This window comes from Lissotriton vulgaris, chromosome 9, assembly GCF_964263255.1.
Source record: "Lissotriton vulgaris chromosome 9, aLisVul1.2, whole genome shotgun sequence".
NCBI lineage: Eukaryota > Metazoa > Chordata > Amphibia > Caudata > Salamandridae > Lissotriton > Lissotriton vulgaris.
The window spans coordinates 1164725322-1164746703 of NC_141697.1; the positions used below are offsets into that span (position 1 = coordinate 1164725322).

Below are 21382 nucleotides of genomic sequence, written 5' to 3' on the forward strand. Positions count from 1 at the left end.
ACAGGTTGACAGATGCTCCTTATGTAGCCCCTTTGTGTTCACCGCTACTCTTAATACATTCCAGCTTGCCTCTTCCGTTTTTTTCCTCCACTGTTTCACTTAGTGCATCTTTACTCTGCATTTCTTGTAGCACTCATTTCTTTTGGTTCCTAGTGGTTTTCTTAATGAAAAATCAGATTTTGAATTTTTATGGTAAATTGTGTTGCCACAAATATTTTTGGAGAGGATTGTTCATACCACCAACATCTTGTTTTCTTTGACCCACTATTAATGTTACCAACAGCTGTCAGAGGTAAAGTATAAGCTATTGTGCATAGCATAGTGATATTTGTCTTCTCTTTTCTTACTGTAGAACTTCCTGCGCTGCCAGAACAACAAGACCAACTATAACCTTGTGTGCGAGACCCTGCAGTTCCTGGACTGTATATGTGGCAGCACTACTGGCGGCCTGGGGCTGCTAGGACTGTACATAAACGAGAAAAATGTGGCCCTCATCAATCAGACACTGGAGAGCTTAACAGAATACTGCCAGGGGCCATGCCATGAAAACCAGGTAAGGCGCATGCCTGTATTATAATCGCAAGTGCATTGTAAGCGCTAGAGGGGCTATCCAGGAGAATCAGGAGGGGGGTGCATTATGTTCGCTTGAGTGTACCTGAAGTTCCATCAGTGGTTGTGAAATAGGTACTATGTCTGGCTCCACGTGTGTCTTATCTAGGACATCTACAGAACGGCTGACGTTGTACAATAAGAACCAGATAACCGGTGTCCCTCTTCCTCTTGAAGTGATGACGAATAGAGGCATGCTATAAGACCAATGTCATGGGTGTTCTACCTCTTATTGAGGTGATGACTAGAGGCGTGCTAGTAGACCCATGTAATGGGCGTCCTACCTTCTCTTGATGAGATGAAGAATAGGTGCATGGTAGAAGGCACATGTAATGGATGTACTAAAGCCCACCATAAACTGAGACACCTTGATTTTGGCTTTTTACTTGGCACCCTACACACTCACCTGCACCAGTGGTGCACACATCCTCAATCAGTATTTACATAAGTTTAGCAAGAAACATTGAATGTACCTTGACGTCTTATCAGCCCTCAGGACTATTCAGACTTTTTGCAAGTGTTTTATTTGTGAAGCCATATCTGACCATTACTTCAAGACGGTTTCCAATAACAGATGTGCTCTGAATTGAGGCTTAACTCTGAGAATCCATGTGCCTATCCATTCCCCCATACTCTGTCAAAATGTACCACCATCAGCTGTTCTTTTGTCATATAAAAACGCTGTATTTAATATTTACCTTTACCCTCCTTTCTCCAACATTTCACTATCTTTTACAGATGTTACCCCACTAAAACCCATAAAACGTCTCCTATCTGACATAATTGATACCCGTTTTTCAGAAAAGTCCATGAAAAATCAGGGTGATCCAACCCCACAACCACTTTGTGCACTTCAGCTTTCTTCAGACATGAATATCCTTGTTTGTCTGAGCTGCAGCACTAAGTGGACCTTCAAATTCAGATGCTTTGACTGTTGCTGTTGAGGTCGACCATTGCCTGTTTACCTTAATCAATTTCTGCAGCCTTTAACACTGCTGACCACCACCCTCTCCTCATTATACTTGCCTCCTATATAGTCACATAATCCGCTATCTGTGTGAACCCCTTCGAGGAGACCGATCTTGTTGAAACGCTGTAACTCAATGATTCAACTTAAGCCGCATTTTCGTCAGTGAAAGTACTGTACCAAAGTCTCTCCCTGGCGTCATCCAATTTTGGGTGTCCACATTCTAGTGCATGAAAATTGATATGCCTAAATAGAGGTGAGCACCCAGCTCAGGGACAGACTCAACAGCGTTCTTCTCAATAATATTGCCTCATCTGTTCATGCCAAGTCCGGAGCATCTACATATCCATTGCCTCTCTTAGAAACCAGGATTGAATAGGATCCAAATGATTTCACTTTGGTAGAATGCACCAGATTGTTTTGACATTTTCGTAACCATATGAATTAATTTACATGTTCACTTTGAGATCAAATTGGTTGATATGTATTATTGGTGAGAAGGTCTAGCCCCTGTTTGAGTACATCACATTCCAAATCTGATAGTGTTCTGTTAAATAAGTTGACCACAATATTTATCTGTTGCTCATGGTTTTTACTCAGTCTGATTGTTATTTGACGTCTGTTTCTCACTTCTCCCTCCGTTCCTTTGTCTTAGGATAAGAAATTATTCTCTTCTGTCTGTTGTGATGTTTACTTTGCATTAATCTTATTATTTGTATTTCCTTTAAGATCAGCAATAAAATGCATCTTACTGGTAGTAGGTCAAATGTGCTCATTGGTGCTTTTTCCTTTTGTGAACCGCTGCTTTCTGCAGTAATCTGATCTCGGCACAGTCTGATTTTCTGGAGTTGCATTTTCTGTCATATGAATATATATTCTACAGTCACACGTACCTCTCCTCAGTTTGGAAGCTTTCCCCAATTCCTCAAATCATCAATTTGCTTTTGGCAAGCTTATGATTTGAGGATTTTCATATGTTCCTTAGCTAGTTATATGAACCGCATTACCATGGTGAATGATGTATCCTCCAGTGTGTTCCCATTTGTTTACCCATACTCCCAGTGGTGTCTTCCATTGATAAAAAAAAAAAAATCGGAGTACAGTCCAGTTGTTGCCTAAAACGTTTCACATCCTACCATCTGGCTTATTCCTTTATCATTAGTCTTTCTAATTTAATGACAAAGCTTGGTAGCCATGCAGCAAGAGCATCATGCCAAAACATTTGAAGGAAAGGGAGGATGGAAATTGCTATGCACCATATAATCAATGACTGAGCAGAGGGCAAAAGATTTGATCTCAGGTCTGAGTACTATTGAAAGCGGTAGTTCAGAAAATGAAAACCACACCAATGAGCAAGAATGAGAATTTTTTTGAGGAAATCAAAATAATTAGATTAATCAAAAGGAAAACATCACAACAGACAGCAGAGAAAATAATTCAGAAGACAAGGAAGCAGGCAAGAATATAGAAGTCAGACAAACGAGAACCAAAGTAAGATGCATGATGAGCCAGAGATCCCAAGTATGAGTGGGAGGTTGAAATCTGAGGCTATAAATGGCATGGTCAATGTATTCAATAGAACACAGATTTTGAACTTGAAATGCACAGCAGAGCACTGTCATTGTCATCAATGATCCCTAACAGCCTATTGGATCTCAAAGTTGACACTTCTAGATTTATACTGCTACAGAAATAGAAAAAAACTTAGTGCGCTCGAACAAAGTCTAACATTGGAGGAAAGACCCTGTGTAAAGGACTAAATGTGTAATGAGTTCACCATATAAAGTATCGGCCACACAGACATGAGAGGCCTATACACAGAGGGGCCGATTCACAGAACTAACTTAAGACAAAATCCTAAACTTACTACTTTTGGTATTCACAGAAGTTAGGATTTTGTCTTAAGTTTGTCTTAAAACAGACTTAAGACGAAATCCTGTCTTAAGTCTGTCTTAAGTCTGTCTTAAGTCTGTCTTAAGTCTGTCTTAAGTCTGTCTTAAGTCTGTCTTAAGTCTGTCTTAAGTCTGTCTTAAGTCTGTCTTAAGTCTGTCTGAAGTCTGTCTGAAGTCTGTCTGAAGTCTGTCTTAAGTCTGTCTTAAGACGGTCTTAAGACGGTCTTAAGACGGTCTTAAGACGGTCTTAAGACGGTCTTAAGACGGTCTTAAGACGGTCTTAAGACGGTCTTAAGACGGTCTTAAGACGGTCTTAAGACGGTCTTAAGACGGTCTTAAGACGGTCTTAAGACGGTCTTAAGACCGTTTTAAGACGGTCTTAAGACGGTCTTAAGACGGTCTTAAGACGGTCTTAAGACGGTCTTAAGACGGTCTTAAGACGGTCTTAAGACGGTCTTAAGACGGTCTTAAGACGGTCTTAAGACGAAATCCTAACTTCTGTGAATACCAAAAGTAGTAAGTTTAGGATTTTGCCTTAAGTTATTTCTGTGAATCGGGCCCAGAAGTTATGTAGCTCTGCCCTCCCCACTTAAATGTTCACTCAGAACCAGCTCCTTCCTGTATCGTTTGTTACACATTCTTTAATTTTTAGAGCTGTTGATCATATGACGTTACGTTAACATTCCAAAATGTTTTCTTAGGTTCTTCTTCACCTGACGTTGATGACTCATCTTCTGTTTCCTTGTTATTTGATCTTTTTATTGCATTAGCTTTTAAAGTTATCTTATCTTCTTGGAAAGATAGTTTTAAATTATCTTCCTTAACCTGGTGGAATTTTATTTGTGACTAGCATAGAATCGCTAATGTTTCCTCCAGCTCTATCTCTCACAAAATTCAATCTGAACTTCTTTGGCTTCTCTTTTCATCATATCCTCTACTCATACTCCTTTACATTAACCTTTTATTCTCTCTTTAAACCCCTTCTGTCTCTTCTCTCTTGTTCTACCGTTCCCCTCTTTTTTCTTCTATTCTTTCCCTAATATTATGTATTTAATCTTCATAATATTTAATTACTTATGCTTTATGATACGCTGTTTATAGTATGACTTCTCATATGATTGTCCCTATTTTCTCTTGTATTTCTTGTTTTTGAAAATCCAATAAAACTTCTTAAACAAAGTCGAAAAATGCAGAGAAAATACCGGATGAGCTATTCACGCACTGGTGAATTGGGACCAAAAAGCAGGCCTAGAAAATGTGTTAATACAGTCGCCTAGTCTAGCCACTGAGTTTAGCAACTGAGTCTAGCAGCCTTTAGGTAGGGGGGAAATTATGTGCCAAACTGCATGTCCTTAAGTGCATCACCTGTCTCTTCGGAGAAAATGCCTGTTACATAATATGCAGCCTCCGTGTGCAGAGAAGCTGGGACCTGCTGTAACTCTGGCTTCAAGCCACATGGCCGGGGGCAAAAAGGCGGTGCTGCTCTGCTGGTGCCCAAGCAAAACAGCACGTGCTAATTAGTAATCCAGAACTGAATTTCTACGAGCACCTGTCAGTGCCACTACCTTTTTCTAACAGAATGGCCCCATCAAGTTCTTAATGCACCCTTGAAGAGGACACCTGCACCTCCCTTTTCCTGGTTCTTCGGTGTTCAAGCTTCCCAGGCACATGCGCCTCTGGACTGTAGATCCGGGAATTTAGGAGCTGCTCGTGGGGGTGGAAGGAGGCAGCATGAACTCAAGCCTGGAGAAGAAAACAAGTTACTTACCTGTAACTTCAGTTATCCAGTATTGGGGTATCTTTCATAGATTCACATGCCTGAAATATTCCCCGTCGCCAAGGCCGGAGTCCCTTGGTACATAAAAAAGCAGTGCTAAAAGTAAATTATAGTAGTAGGCCCTAAATACAGGCCTGAGGCCTAGATTGCAGTAGCCTATCTACTTCATTATGCTGAAAAGACCCAAGTTTTTGCCACAACCAATCAGCTCTCAGCACCCTCTAGAACCCTCTCTGCAGAGCCAGTTCTCCTCCGATTTTCACCGCACGTCGTGTGGAAGGGAGTTTCCCTGAGTGCCTACTCAGTTTTTCCTTCAGGATGTCAGACCAGAAGGTCTTGTCCTTACAGGACATGTGACAAAAAGAGTCCATGTTGATGATCAGTCTAGTCCGTCGACGATGCCCCCGTCGACGACGGAAAAGAAGAGCCCATTAACAGCTGTACCATCCACAGCACTGGCAACATCAAATAAATCTATACCAGCGATGCAGACCTTTTTAATGCCTGTTGCATCCAAGAGTTTCCAGCTCAGATCTTTCCAGAGACAGGAATACTTATATAGCTCACCACTTATGCCTTCTCACCTCTTGGATGCTTACGCTCAGGATGAGGAAGGAGATTATGATGATGACGAGAATGAATGAGCCTTTGGAGTAGCTCGCCATCCTTCTGAGGAGGATTACATTGCCCACTATTATCTGGAGGACATTGTGGTTCCTCATCACGCAAGTTATCCACGGACTGCAGATACCAGCCATCTGCCTCCTACCCTCAATCAGGATCTGCAGGCCATGTTGGCTGACTACAGGCAGCGATTTCCACCGCAGCAGCTCATTTCACCGCCTACTTCTGCGGCAGGGCCAGACCCGATACCTCGGCCTCAAACTCCAGCGCCGATGTCTCCGGTCACAGACACACACCAGCCTGCTCCACCTCCTCGTACGCTTGATACGTCCTCGGACGAAGAGGTAGAAGGAGACTTCCTGAGAATCCTCCCTTAGATCCGTGGGATTCATACGTTCTCCCCATGCCATCTCTGCCAACTCCACAACCATCTGAATCACCACCTGAGGACATAGGTGGATTCCACAATCTCATTCAAAGAGCCTCGAAAAGGTTCAAGCTTCCAGTTAGAGTAGAGCAATCTGATTGTTTTCTACATGATTTTAAGGAGGACACTAGAAAAATTTCCAGAGCAATTCCAATAATTGATTACATCTGGAAAGAAGGCATCAAAATAATGAAGAATCCTGCTTCTGTGCCAGCCGTGCTACCACGGATTGATAAAAAGTATTGCGCACCATCCGACAGTCCGTCTTGCCTTGTGGGTCACCCGAGGCCAGACTCGGTTATTTCGCAGGCTGCACAGCAGAGGCCAGAAAATCCAGCTACGCCCATCACTACTCCTCCGGATAAGGAGGGACGTCTCCTTGACCTTATCGGTAAGAAGTTCTCGACCATGGCTGCCGTCTCTATCATCACCACCCCCTTTTCTGAATCGTCTCTATCAGGGCAGCAAATTCGTTGGCGATCATAGGGTGCTATGATCGCCAAATGTGGTCGGAGATGACAGCTTTCATTGATTTGATACCTGAAAACAACCGAGCAGAAGCTCGCAAAATTTTGATGAAGGGTGAACGTGCAGCCTCAGAGACTATCGACTGCGCCCTAGACATCACCAACACTAATTTCAGGCAGTTGGCTGGAGCCCCCGACCTCAGGCACCAGGGTTGGCTGAAAGCTACCACCTTCAGACCAGAGGTTCAGTTAAAGATCTTAGACATGCCTACGATGGCGAGTCTCTTTTTGGCAAGCACATTGACGATGCCCTCCAGTCAATCAAGACGGACACGGATACGCTAAGTCTTTAGGTTCCCTGCAGTTCAAACGAGACTCTTAAAGAGGGGCTAGAGGACGTGGCTACTCCTCTAGAGGAAATTACCATCAGCAGGGCAGGCAATACCATTCACACTACTGTCAAGATTATAATTCTTCTTACCGTCAACCAAATACGGCTGGTTTCTCTCGCCAAGGAGAGCGCAGACACTCCAACAATCAAGGGCGAGACACTCACAAGAACAAGTGAGTTCAACCGGATGCCATCCGCATCCTCTCCCCTTCCTGTGGGAGCGAAAATATCTTTGTTCCATCACCAGTGGCAGAAAATTACCCCCGATCAGTGGGTGTTAGATCTGGTACAGCATGGACACACCCTAGAATTTGTTACCATGCCGCCAACTGTTCCGCCCAAGGTACCCCCTCGTCGTCACTTATTGTTCAAGGAGGTTCAAACCATGCTCCTCAGGAACGCCATAGAAAAAGTCCTGCTTCAGCAGAGAGGAACAGATTTCTGCTCCCGATTTTTCCTTATAAAAAAGAAATCGGGGGAATGGCGACCAATTCTAGACCTGCGCAGCCTCAACAAGTTCCTCAAGAAGCAGGGGTTTCGCATGGTCACTCTTTCAGAGATCCTAAATTGACTGAACGAAGGATATTTTTTGGCCTCTTTAGACATGGAGGACGCATTCTACCACATCCCCATCCATCCCAAGCATCAAAAGTATCTCTGATTCACTGTGGCTGGCACCCACTATCAATTCAAGGTTCTACCGTTCGGCCTCAAATCGGCACCAAGAATATTGCGCTCTTGGGGAATCCAAGTATTCCCATACTTGGACGACTGGTTACTCAAGGGCCCTTCATTAAACAGTGTTCAGGATGCCATGACAAGCTGTTGTGTGCTCTTTGCTTGTCTGGGTCTAACAGTAAATTTAAGCAAATCCCAACTACGTCCAAAACAAGTCCTGCCTTTCTTAGGAGCACGCCTGGACACAATAAAATGCAAGGCATTCTTATTGCAGGAGAGATCACTCAGTTTGCAGAAATTGGCAATCCAGGTGTAAAAAAAAAAAGCCACTTTCGGTTCGACTGTTTGCTTCACTCCTGGGAATGTGTTCATCAGCCATAAACCTCATCCCTTTGGCACGTCTCAAGATGCGACCTCTGCTGGGAGAGCTGCATCATCAATGGAAACCGGCAACAGGTTCCTTCGAGGACATTATCAAAGTCACTCCGCGCATGGTCAGTGCTCTTCAGTGGTGGTCACAGTTGCACAATCTGAAGCAAGGACTATCATTCATGCAGACTCCTCCAGACTTCATACTGACAACGGATGCGTCCATGGAGGTCTTCTTCAAGATCTGCAAGTCCAAGGCAGGTGGACTCAAGAATACAGACAGCGTCACTTCAACAGTCTGGAGTTAAGAGCCATCTTCCTTTCTCTGCTAGCATTTCTCCCCAGAATCGCAGGATTTTCAGTGTTGGTCCGAACTGACAATACCACCAGCATGTTCTGTGTGAACAAGCAGGGAGGAACAAGATCTATGACGCTGTCACAGGAAGCTCAAGAGTTATGGGACTGGGTTACACTTCACGACATAACTCTCAGGGCAGAGCATGTCAAAGGCCTCCACAATACACTGGCGGACAAACTCAGCAGATCCCTGTCAGATTGCCACGAGTGGGAGTTGGACCAAACTCAATTGCACAAGGTGTTCCAGACTTGGGGAAAACCAATGTTGGACTTGTTCGCAACACAGCAGAACAAAAAATGCCGATTTTACACCAGCAGGTATCCTCAACCGGGATCAAGGGGGAATGCCCTGTCCATGCGATGGTCAGGGATTTATGCTTACGCTTTCCCCCCGATCCCGTTGATACCAAAGGTGTTGCGCAAGATGAAGTTCGAGAGTTTCAGACTAATACTGATTTGTCCAAGATGGCTACACCAGTAATGGTTTCAGGAGCTAATGTTGTTATCCCAAGATCGTCCAATTCGCCTTCTTCCATCTCCAACACTACTGTCATGGAACGAGGGACAGATTCTTTACCCAGATCCTCAATCTCTAAAATTGCACGCATGGCTCCTAATTTCTTAGTTTCAACACCTTCCGATCCCGCAGGATTGCAGGGATATCTTAAGTCTCGAGCTCAAAGCACATTGAAAACTTACCATCTAAAATGGAAGAGGTTTTGCTCCTGGTGTGTCTCCAATAGTGTACACCCATTTGAGGCTCCAGCAGAAGACGTTCTTCCTTATCTTCTGCACTTAGCTCGCTCTGGCCTTTCTTTTTCATCAATAAAGATGCACCTAGCTGCCCTGTCCAGATTCAGGAAGGTGTCTAACATTCCTTCACTATGTTCGTCATCTCTAATTAAACAATTCATGAGAGGACTGTTCCGAGCTTATCATCCGATTCGGCATCCCCCACCGGAATGGGAACTTAATACGGTTCTTTCACAGCTCATGAAGCATCCATTCGAACCTATTCATAAAGCCGAGACCAAATACCTTACATGGAAAGTTGCCTCACTCCTATCTCTGACATCAGCTAGAAGAGTGAGTGAGATTCAAGCATTCACTATTAAGGAACCCTTCCTACATTTCTCACAGGATTGCCTCACCCTTCAAACAAACCCATCATTTATACCTAAGGTTCCCTCACAATTCCATTTAAATGAACCAGTCAGACTGAAAGTCTTCTTTCCAAATCCTACTACACCAGCAGAAAGAACGCTGCTCTCCCTGGACATCAAACATTGTCTAAAGTTCTACTTACAGAGAACAAAAAGCTTCAGAAAATCTGATCAATTGTTAATGGCCTACGGCCAGACTACATTGGGAACAGTGGTCACCAAGGCTACTATTTCCAGATGGATAGCATCAGCGATCCGATTCTGCCATACCAAGTCACACAGACCATTGACGAGAAATGTTAAAACACATTCTACGTGAGTTGTAGCAGCGTCTACAGCGTTATTTGCAGGAGTGAACATCGAGGACATCTGCCGTGCTGCGACATGGAAGAATGTCCACACATTAACCAGACATTACTGCCTGCAATTGACAAGCCAGAGAGATGCAGCAGTTGGTCAAGCCGTCTTACGACACCTCTTTGTTTAAAGAAAACTTCAGGTAACTTATATTTGATAGTTTTATGTATATTCATTTGAAGATGAAGTCATTTCAATATGATTGCTACTATGTTAATATTACATGTCCATTCTAAGGTTTCTAACGAATGCATAAGATTTATATTCATCTCTGGAACAATAAGATGGTGTAGCATTGGTTAGGTTGTTGATGATGGTATTACTGGGAGTGTATCAGTATAAGTCTCCCACCATCCGCAACCGACTATTACCTGGTATACTGCTTGCTAGTCTGATTCAGGCATGTGAATCTATGAAGGATATCCCAGTACTGGATAAGAAAACAAGTTACTTACCTGTAACTTCAGTTATCCAGGATTGGTATCTTTCATAGATTCACATGCACCCACCCTCCTCCCCGGGGTGTCAGTTCTCTAGATTGGGATACTTATTCCCCACTTGTGCTAACGAAAATCTGACAACTGTCTCTGCAGAGAGGGTGCTGATAGCTGATTGGTTGTGGCAAAAACGTGGGTCTTTTCAGCATAATGAGGTAGATAGGCTACTGCAATCTAGGCCTCAGGCCTGTATTTAGGGCCTACTACTATAATTTACTTTTGGCACTGCTTTTTTATGTACCGTGGGACTCCCGCCTTGGCGACTGGGAATGATTCAGGCATGTGACTCTATGAAAGATACCAATACTGGATAACTGAAGTTACAGGTAAGTAACTTGTTTTCTTCTCCAGGTTTGAGTTCATGCTGCCTCCTTCCACCCCCACGAGCAGCTCCTAAAATCCCGGATCTTCAGTCCAGAGGTGCATGTGCCTGGGAAGCTTGAACACCGAAGAACCAGGAAAAGGGAGGTGCAGGTGTCATCTTGAAGGGTGCATTAAGAACTTGATGGGGCCATTCTGCTAGAAAAAAGGTAGTGGCACCGACAGGTGTTCGTAGAAATTCAGTTCTGGATTACTAATTAGCACGTGCCGTTTTGCTTGGGCACCAGCAGAGCAGCACCGCCTTTTTGCCCGCGGCCATGTGGCTTGAAGCCAGAGTTACAGCATGTCCCAGCTTCTCTGCACACGGATGCTGCATATTATGTAACAGCCATTTTCTCAGAAGAGACAGGTGATGCATCCGCCTGTACCTGACTTGTTGCATGTTTCTTCCTGTGTCTTTGATCTAGCTCAGTGCGTCCTTATGTAATCCTGAAGGTTCACTAAACAGACAGTGAGTCAGTGCTGGCATCCAAGCTGCCAGGGTGCGTGAAGTTTACTACAGTGAAAACATTGTGTAGAAGTGATGGAAAACGCTTTGGTAATGTTAGTATTGTAATGAGAGGAACACGCAAGATTTTAATGCGAGAGTAGTGATGTGAGGAGTGAAAACGATTTGGAATTGTATGAAAGCAGTACTTAAAGTACAGAGCTCCATTGAAGCGGATAAGATCTGTGATCTAAATACAACACCTTTAAAGAGTTAATCCTATTGTCTCAATAGGTCTTGAAACTCCAGCAGACACCAACATTCTAGATCTGTTGTTGGTGATGGTTAGTGAGGCAGGGTTACTCTTCTAGTGACTTGATAGATCTGAGACCTCTATAGTGCTGACCATTAATTCTAGTACCCGAAAGTGCGTGTGGCTAGTACCGACACAGAAGTGTATGAAACCAGTTCTTAAAGAAAGGAAATGTGATATACATGTTATGTACATGTGCTATGAAACGAAACTATAGTGATCCATCTAAAATGAATGTGGAAAGTAAAAAAAAAAATAAACATTGAAGTGTAATTGACTTGTGATGTTTTAGTGCCTTAAATCACAGGAACTAGTTCCAGTTATTCTGCTGGCTCACAACCATCTGCCTGTATTCTCTAGTGAAAGACACACAAATGAAGGATAGAATGCAGAACAAATTAAAACATCCACCCCCAGTCAAGCGATCTGGGTTAAATATATAGTTCTTTTGCTCACCATGCCACCTCAGTTGAGACCAGCCATATGCAAATCAGTCTTGACCTTGCTCCTCATGGGAACAGTCCAGACTGAACTGCCAAGCAAGATCCTCCCTGGACTGGAAACAATCATCCTATGACCAGTTTCGGGCTTTAACCCGGGCTAGCTTGAATCAAGTGACAGTGAGCCTGGGACATACGTCTGGGCATACCCGGCGCACTTAGGGCAAGAAAACAAGACACACAAATGGGAATGCAGAACAAATCAAAACATTCACCGCAGTCAAGAGATCTGGGTTAAATCCATTGTTTTCAGCACTCCGCCCATCATCCCCTTGTGTTTTTTAGTTCGCCCTAAATTGGCAGGGTAGTCCCAGATGTAGGTCCCTTGCTCACTTTGTCACTGGAATCAAGCTAGCCTGGCTGATGAGGGGTTTTGCCCCGAAACCGGTCCCAGGAAGCTTGTTTCCGGTCCAGGGAGGACCTGGCCTGACAGTTGGGACTGTTCCCATAAGGCATAGGGTCAAGACTGATTGCATATGGCTCAGTCCAAACTGGGGTGGCGAAGTGAGCTAAAGAACAATGATGGATTCAACCTAGATCTGTGACTGGGGTGAGTGTCTGAAAAGTTTCAACGCTCTGTACATCATCTCCTTGTTTGTTTCTTATTCTCTAATGGGCTTGCACCTGGCTGTATTTACTCTTTTTCCACTTTAGTCCAGCACTTAGGAGTTCATCTTGTTAGACACTTAGTGAAGCAGAAGCTTACTATTTTACCTTGAATGTCTCTACTCCTAATAACACCTGTTATCAAGAAAAGGCATGCAAGTGTGTCGTGGGCACGTACACTTAATACTAAGCACGATCAGTTTGTCCTACTAGCACTTCCTCACGATATTTATGTTTTGGCTTTTCAAAAGGAAAATACATAGTGTTTTCTTTTTTTCTTTCACACTATGAGAGAGTGTTGCCCATAAGTGGGTAAACTGGCGAGCACTAGGCAGCAACCCCTCTGGTGGTTCTACCGTGAGGCACTCTCTCCCCTCACATTTTTTGGGTAGTAGGTGGAATTCAACCTGGATGGTTATGCGAGTTGTTTTTAAGAATCGTATAGGATACACTGTGACAGATCAGAGTAGTGTAAATTATCACACTCAAGGGAATTGAGAAGGCTATTGAAAACCCTTGAATCGTCATTCTTGTTAGGACCAAGTGTAATTGGGGGGAGGCTCCTGTTTATAATGCACGTGTGTCCAACAGCTCAAGTGGGTCAAATACAGAGCCATGCCACTTTCAGATAATCTCCAAGTAATCAGTAAAGTCCTCCTGTTAAAGTTCCCCAAAGCTAAAGTCCTGTATCCTCAACTCCTGGATAAAACGTTACCAACAAAACCAGAGTCCGACCGAAGCAGTCCTCAAAATATAAGACGACTCTTGGACCGTTGTCGGTCCAGGAAAATCTCGGATACATGCAGATGGCACTAGCACAGCTGATGGCGCTACAAGGCTGCACGGATTACAGACACTGCTCTGTGCAGACGATTTAACACAGCGGATGTTGCTGGTGGCCTGAAGTCACTCATTTGAAATACATATAGTTGGTGAAGAATAATATATGGAAATACATTGAAATGTCTACCAATAGAGTTCTGAGATACCTTGGTCTTGTATTTGTGAAGTGATGAGGAGTGAGTGACTCCCTTCAATAACTCCTTATGTTTCAGAAAACTAAAACTTGACTCGATTTAGAGAGTAAACAACAGCCCTGACTGCTCAAACGGGCTTGCGCAAGTACCTAAAAGTAAATGTAGGGAATGTTCGGCTGTATCCAGTGATGTGATTAAACATTGAGAACATGTTGGTGCATTTGAGCCTTTTCACATGAGGATTGAGCTAGACTTAATTAATTTAGCGTTCCAGTGCCAATGATTACTCTTCAATCCGTATTCAAAATTAATTGGTGGTGTGCAATGGGCAGTTTTAGATTAAATGTAGCTCATTGATGAAGTGACTTGGTGAAACTTTATCGAAGAGCATGGGCATAGTGAGGTAGAGAAAAAAATAGGATGTAAAAACCTGGCTTGGTATGGATATAGGCCTGAGGACTGCGTCACCCATTCTCTTGGGATGGTTTTATGTTCATATGTACTACTTCCACCTTCCCAAAGTTTGTAATTTTTAGAGCGATGATGCAAGAACTAAAGATGGCGGCAACAGGAAGTTACACATAATATGTATTGGCTCACAATAGGTCATCCTTTTTGTCAGGCATGTGCCCCATTATGGACGAAAATGAAAAATATATGAGATGCATCGAAGGACTTGAACTCTGTGTGGTAGAGCAACAGTGCCAACGAGTTCTAGGTTTCTACTGCATAGAAAATAGACAGTGCTCGCCATGTAATGGCCGCTAGGGCATTTAATTCAAACCAAAAGGATAATCAGTGGCCCGATTAGCTTGAACCAAAGAGTCTTTTTGGTGCACAGCTGTGAACCCTCATTTAACCCACAAAAAAAAACTGCCTTACTATTGGTGGTTACCAACTACTCTGCATAATGACACTTTAAGATTTGGGTGAAGTGTTGGCTTCCACTACTTCAGGATTGTTTGTCTGCATATCATGACGTTTTTTTCTTGCAATATTTCTGATAAAAATTGTGAGGTATGTTGTGACCAGCAATAATACGGCTGTCCTAAATTTGTTAAATATAGATGAATATCTGCCGATGTGTTGAAGTTTCACATCTGGACAAAGTGCTTTTGATTCATGGTAGTAGGGAAACGGATTACCTCTTCATTTGAACGGGTTCTTCTGGTTCAGGTTATCTCAACCCCCAATTAAGATGTGATGTTCCCCAGGGCTATACTCTCTTGCTTGCCATTTAATGGTTATATTGTTCCTCGTTGAAAAATTATTGCGGTCCTTAGTCTGCAGTTTGTGCTCGCAGATAACCAAATATCTGATTTGCATAATAATGGACTTGACTGCCACTCAATCACAGTTTGCTTACGAGAAAAAAAAACTGGATGTCCATCAACTACATATTTCTTAAAAGACCTTAAGATGGTGACCATGCTCCTTTGGAATATACGCTCATCCACTTTGGATTCCCCTAGGTCCCACATGTCTGCTAGAATTATGTGTAAACAGCATAAGTGTTAAATTCAACATTTTTATCTTTTGACCATCAAGGGTCCACTGTCAAGGACCATCCTTTATTATTCATAGTTTATCAATGATATGTTTATTGTTGAGTGGAACCTCGCCAATGCCGCTGGTTCCAAGTTGTGTTCTCATTTATGATGTTATATAGTGCTCATTTTTTTCTCCATACCTTATTGAACAAGCGGTCAAAATTGTGCTAGTCAAAATGTATTCAGTATTCAAAGATTCAATCATGCCTCTGATGTTCAAGAACAGTTGGGATGGCACCAGATAAAAGATTTGATAAAGTTTAAAAATGGTATAATCTGAAAAGCCTCAAAAGTGCGATTCGTAACTATTTAGCCAACAAGTCTCATTTTCAACAATCAAATGACTTGCGATCACACCGAGCCCAAAGTCAATATCCCAAAATGGTACCACATCACTTTTTAATCATAACTATTTTAATTCGACTGTCTGTGCTATGCAGTACCAGCATCAAGCATAAGTTTTAGAAAATTATATGTTCATCAACATGCAGGCTGTCTGAAGGCTGGGTTAGTGTGTGCCCTTTCAATAGCACAGCGGTTCTGACACGTTCCAAGGTTAAAAGCATCTGGCCTGGAGTCCGGCTACCGTTACTCACTTAGAATAATCAAGCTTGGACATGACCATTGCAACAGCAACTGGAATTTAAGTTTGCGGATCTTCAAGGATATGAGAAACCAGATTTTATGGCAGCTGAAGCCTAGGTGGCCAGTGTTGTGGGAAAACAACAAAAAACATATCGTTCGCTAATGGTGCTTGCATTTGGCGGGACTGGGCAAGTGGTCTCATCCCCGGGATATTGATTTATTTCCAAGTACTAGAACCCCCATCTTTGGACTATTTGTTTCCCTCGGGCTAAGCACACTTAATACTGTAATCTCACAGCTAGCATCTGCTCCCTAGGGACCTGCGAGTACTAGAGGGGTTCTAAAGTTGGGATATATTCGTGCTGTTAGAACCGTGATGAATCTACACAAGTTACCTTTCTGGGAAACGATAAAGACAAATAGTTGCTTTGGGGCCAAACCTTTATTGTATTCATGTTCAGGCTAAAGCTATTTTTGCAACATCTTGAAGAGTGTTACAGCTTTGCTAAGTAAATTCTACCCTTTTATATGTAGTATCCAAAGTTTAGCAAGGTTTTTAGATGGACAAACTCTACTTTTAAACTTAGAGGGCTTTTAAGAGTGATATACTGAGGGAATATCGGTATCCCAACTAGGCCTGGGCGGTAAATTCTGCTCCGTTGGCGGAATTTGCAGAATTTGGGTAATTTTGCGTTCCGCGGAGAACGCGTAGTTGCCAAAAATTGTGCGTTCTGCGACTTCACAGAATTTTTTGCTTGTTCGCGTTCTCAAATGCGTGTTAGTGACATATTACTCCCCGAGCACGCAAACGGCGATTGCGAACAGTAAAATAGCAGCGCTAACAAGCAATTCCGCATGTTCGTGCAATTTCTGCGTGTTCGCGGAGATTTTTTTACCGTTTCGCGGAGATTTGTGTAACGCGATTACGCAAATTCCACCCACCTCTAATCGTAACCATGAAGGTTTTGTATTTTAAGCCAGTCTGCATTCAATCGAGGTGACTTCCGATTCTTTTTCAGCTGCCACTGTCTGATAACTGCTTTTAATGTAGGAAAAGTTTGTGCATTTCTAAAACTCCGCATGGGATCAGTTTGGACTTCCATGAATGCCATAAAATACAGTGATAGTGTGCACTTTCCTCCTCTTATTCTTTTAGCAAGAGCTAAACTCTAATGCACATTTTTCTCTTCAGCAAATGGCAGGCCAGAGGACACCTCTTTCCACTTTAACATTCCCGGACTCCCTTGCTGTTTGTTCGGACAGCTCTGCCAGAATACTTGTAATGGAGGATAGAACAGAGATCTACCTGTCTGAATTCCCTGGTGGGTTCATGCTGGTAACTAACCAGGAGTTAAATGCATCTATAGACGCAGAGCAGAAATGTCATTTAAAAAGACATACATACCACAAAAAAACATGCGCCCGTGATTTTGCATTCATGCAGTGTTCAGTCCCTGTAATAAATACAGCTCAGATTGTATTCCAGCCACATCTCTGAAAATTAGGATTTTGATCGACGGTAGCTCCTAAATGTTGTGCATGCTCTCGACTCTGAAACCAAAATGGACTCCATGATAAATCGCACATCACATTTACCAGCCAACTAGCCCCCCCCCCCCCTTCCATTCCTTCGAGGTCGCCACCGAAGGATGTAGCATCAATTCTTGCTTGAGGTATGCAAAGCAGCTGTTCCTCTCGCCGAGCTGGATAGTAACTTTAATGATCCCCCCCCTGTCCTGGAACCAACAAGACACTGGAATTATATTAAAAACTCCCACAACTTTGAGGAACAGTTTTTTTTCAACAAGTTGTGAAAAGGTAAAGAGCCATGAACCGGGAGGAATACCTAAAATAACATGTTTGTTTTACTTCGTTTCAGTCTAGCTTTTTCGCCACAGGCTTCATAATTCATATTGTTTGTTTTCAAAATCTAAGCCTTCCATCTTTATCGGACAAATATTGTGCTCAAAGGCTGTGCTTTCCCTGACTCAACTTGGCACTCCAACAAGAAGTCTCCCCAACTTTTTTAGGGAGGATGCTTTTACCTTTTTGTTTTTTTCGCTGCAGCCAACTTCCACGGTAGATTGGAAGATGTACCAATTATGACACTGTTGGGCACTTTCTAATCAATTTATCAGAAAACTGAACATTGATGATCATTTCTCTTGCTTCACCTCCACGGTTTACAGAGGTTTGCCTGGACCTTCTCAGAGCAGAGAGTTTTGAGTGCTGAAGTGGTTTCAGAAAGCCAATGGAAGAGTTTTAATTTAGAAGAGGAACATCCTTCCACATAAGACAGTTTTTCCAAGGGTTGGTTTTTTAGTAAAGCTATGACCGATATATTTCCATATCCTCATCGAGCATGGTCACATGATCTCTTAATTTGTGGGGTCACTACTGTAGGTGCAAACTCCTCCCATTGTGGCTGATTTTAGGCTGTGGTGAAAGTTCGTTAGTGTCCATGCCTCTAGGGTTGTCTCTACAGGATCTTTAGTGGATGCATCTTTATCCCTTACTGCTGAGGGTCCGATCTGGTTTATACACTGCCTCGTACATCTTATTCTTTAGCAATTAATTTTATTGGGAGACTCGTGAGACTACTTGGGAAGGCACTAATCTCCTGCAGAAAAGTGACCATCCTTAAAGGAGAAAGAAGGATGGGCCCATGACAACTGACTGTTGATTTGAGTCTGTTTCACTGGCTTCATGATTCCATGTGGTGTTGAGCAACACCAGGCAATAGTTTTTCAACATGGCACTTCAGTGTGGACTTTTATTGGATAACTCAATGCATTCTGTGAGTTGGGGGCTTGTTTCTGCTCAGCTGGACCAACTGAACTAAATGCACCTGAAAGGCATGACTTAATATAGGACTGAATGATGTTTCAAGTGGAAGCATGAGATGCAGGCCTTTGATTAATGCCTGCATTTGCAGATGCCCAACTCTGTCTAGGTTTGGGTGGATGTGAAAAAGCCTTCAAATGGACCGAGCCAAAGGATGTGAGTGCAGAGTTCGAGGTTGCCTAAATGTGCCCTTTCCAGAGTGAGGCCAGCGGAAGTAATTTAATTCCCTTTTATGTGGCAATTCCAAGTTACCTGGAAATGAACATTGTGAGCCCAGTCCTTGTGGCACATTAGTATTTATCCCTTTGACAGCTATTCTCTTTTGGTCTTCTTAACAGCTTTATCTGCGTATGGCTTTGAACCTTGTTTAAATTTACTGCACATCCATGGCCAATCATTAGTGGAAGGCAAGAAGTTACCTCTTAGCTGTAAACTCCATTCTCCTCCTTCAAGAGGATGTGGTCAATGGTGTGCTGTCAAATGAACTCAAGGAAGAAAGAGGGAAAATGGTGAGCTTTTGCTGATGAACAGATTCTTGAATATTCTATATAAAGTTCAGTTAATTGCAAAACGTTCACGCCGAGCTGCCGCTTCGGAGGTGATTTGAGCGCGTAATAAATCAAAATAACTTTAAAGCAATAGAAGTGCATGGAGTGACTTGTATGAAGTCAATATTTTAGGAAAGGAATCTAAAATCTAAAACCTATGCAACCCCAGTCCAACAAGCTTAGTTAATGCAAATGCCACCCACCCTAGTTCAAAACTGGTTACCCAGTTCATTATGCTTGTAAGTTTCCACCATTTTATGAGGATGGGCATTGAAATTCAAACCTTTTTGCAGTATCCAGTTCATTAGATAGTTCTGTTAAATAATCAAATGTAGGTGTGGTAGTTAATAAAATTGCATCCTTTTTTTCTTTGATCAACTAATGGAAAAGCAAAGGTAAGCCGACTTGAAGTAAGTAAAGTCTAAGACCTAAGTGAAATTGCTTAGAACAATGGGATAGTTAGTTAAGTGGCATTGTCACTTTTCTTGTCGCTGAAGAGCATGCATGCTGAAAGAGGAAACGGCCTCATTGCTAAGTCACTGGTAACTAGTTCCAGATTTCTAATTGTAAATCACCTAGACAAGATTCCAGATTTAAAGTTAGAGTAGTGCTTTTGTAGCTTTAGGGCCCGGCTACCATTTTGACTTGTTGCATGTATGCTTCAAATCAACCCAACAGCCAAGACCCAGAGTTGCTGTTGCACCTTGCAGCTAGTTTGCTACCACAGCCTACAGACTTTATTGGGACCATGCTAGTTGTTCTTCCAATAGGGATTTTCCCAGAAACCAAAAAGATCATGATCAGTCCTGCTCAATTAATGTTTTCCTACCTAAATCAATAAAAGTGGTGCAGTCAATTAACCAAGTCATAAATATGGATCCTCCCCATGCAAAGCACAATAAAAAAACTTGTTTCTATAGACTTTATCTTTCATCATACAAAATATTTGGTTCAAGTGATGTGATGGACGATCGTTAATGTACAGTTCACTCATTGAATAATAGCATTCTTTAAAAACGGAGTAAATTGATCAGGTCAATGTGCTTGACCAACTATATAGAAATATTGAAAGGATATTTTACATTAATTATGAGCCAATGTGTCAATTGCAAACATAGGACAGTTGTATACATGAGAGGCCTGAAGAAGCGCAAGGATGCAGTGAAACACGTTTCGGCTCACGTTCACAAAAATATGGCTGTGATTAAGATTAGGATTGGCTTACCCTTGGATTTATTCATTGGATTGACAACAACTTGGAGTAATTGACTTAAAATAAGCATAGCATTGGACAGAGCCATCATGTGGATTTGGAGATTTGGAGATGAACAATGGGGATGGTTATTTGATCGGGATGTTGAAAATTTGACTGCTAGAGCTGTCAAAACTCGAATTTCTCAATGTGGTAATAGAAACTAATGTATTTCTTGTGTGGCTAAGCATATGTGTGTGTGTATGTATGTGTGTGTGTGTGTATATATATGTATATATTGCCACAACTTTTCCCAGCAGGGAAAAACGGGTCGCACAGCCAACCTGGATTCAAACAGTAATCCTTTTTATTTTCTTTTTCAAAGGGCAACAGGCGCAGAGATCTACGCGTTTCGGTGTCACTCCACCTTGCTCACGATCACTGGGTTTGCCACACCCACAAACATTTAAACAAATTGTTTTCATTTTTTTCAAAAACAAAAGTGTTTCCTGTCACATGATATGCTAAGGATTCTGGTCTTTGTAGTTTTCACCACTATTCTGACAAAAAATAAAATTAATTGAGAATGCAACCCTTTCAACAAATAGATTTAAATGATACTGACTTTGCTGCATTAATTCATGCGCCTTACAGTGGGCTTTATATTACAAACTTTGTGCTGCCTTCCAATAGGCTGACTCATATTGTTAATATTGACTAGTCATTGTACATATAGTTCTGATTCCGTTGTTTGGTTACAGGTGCACATATAATTCCTCCGATTGGTTCAACCCATTTGGGTGCAGGGTCCTCAGGTTCATGATGAATTTCGATTCTGCTTGTCTCAATTTTTTAGCTCGATCACCTCCCCGCTCACCTTTGGT

The 21382-nt window shown here is 42.5% G+C and overlaps 1 protein-coding gene across 1 annotated transcript in view; it reads left to right on the forward strand.

The window, feature by feature from the left end:
- ITPR1 (inositol 1,4,5-trisphosphate receptor type 1) overlaps positions 1-21382 on the forward strand; it is a 1666678-nt gene that overhangs the window by 1242842 nt on the left and 402454 nt on the right. The window contains exon 45 of the mRNA XM_086939209.1: positions 353-553. Coding sequence (XP_086795335.1) covers positions 353-553 — 201 coding nt within the window. The remainder of the gene's footprint in view (positions 1-352; positions 554-21382) is intronic.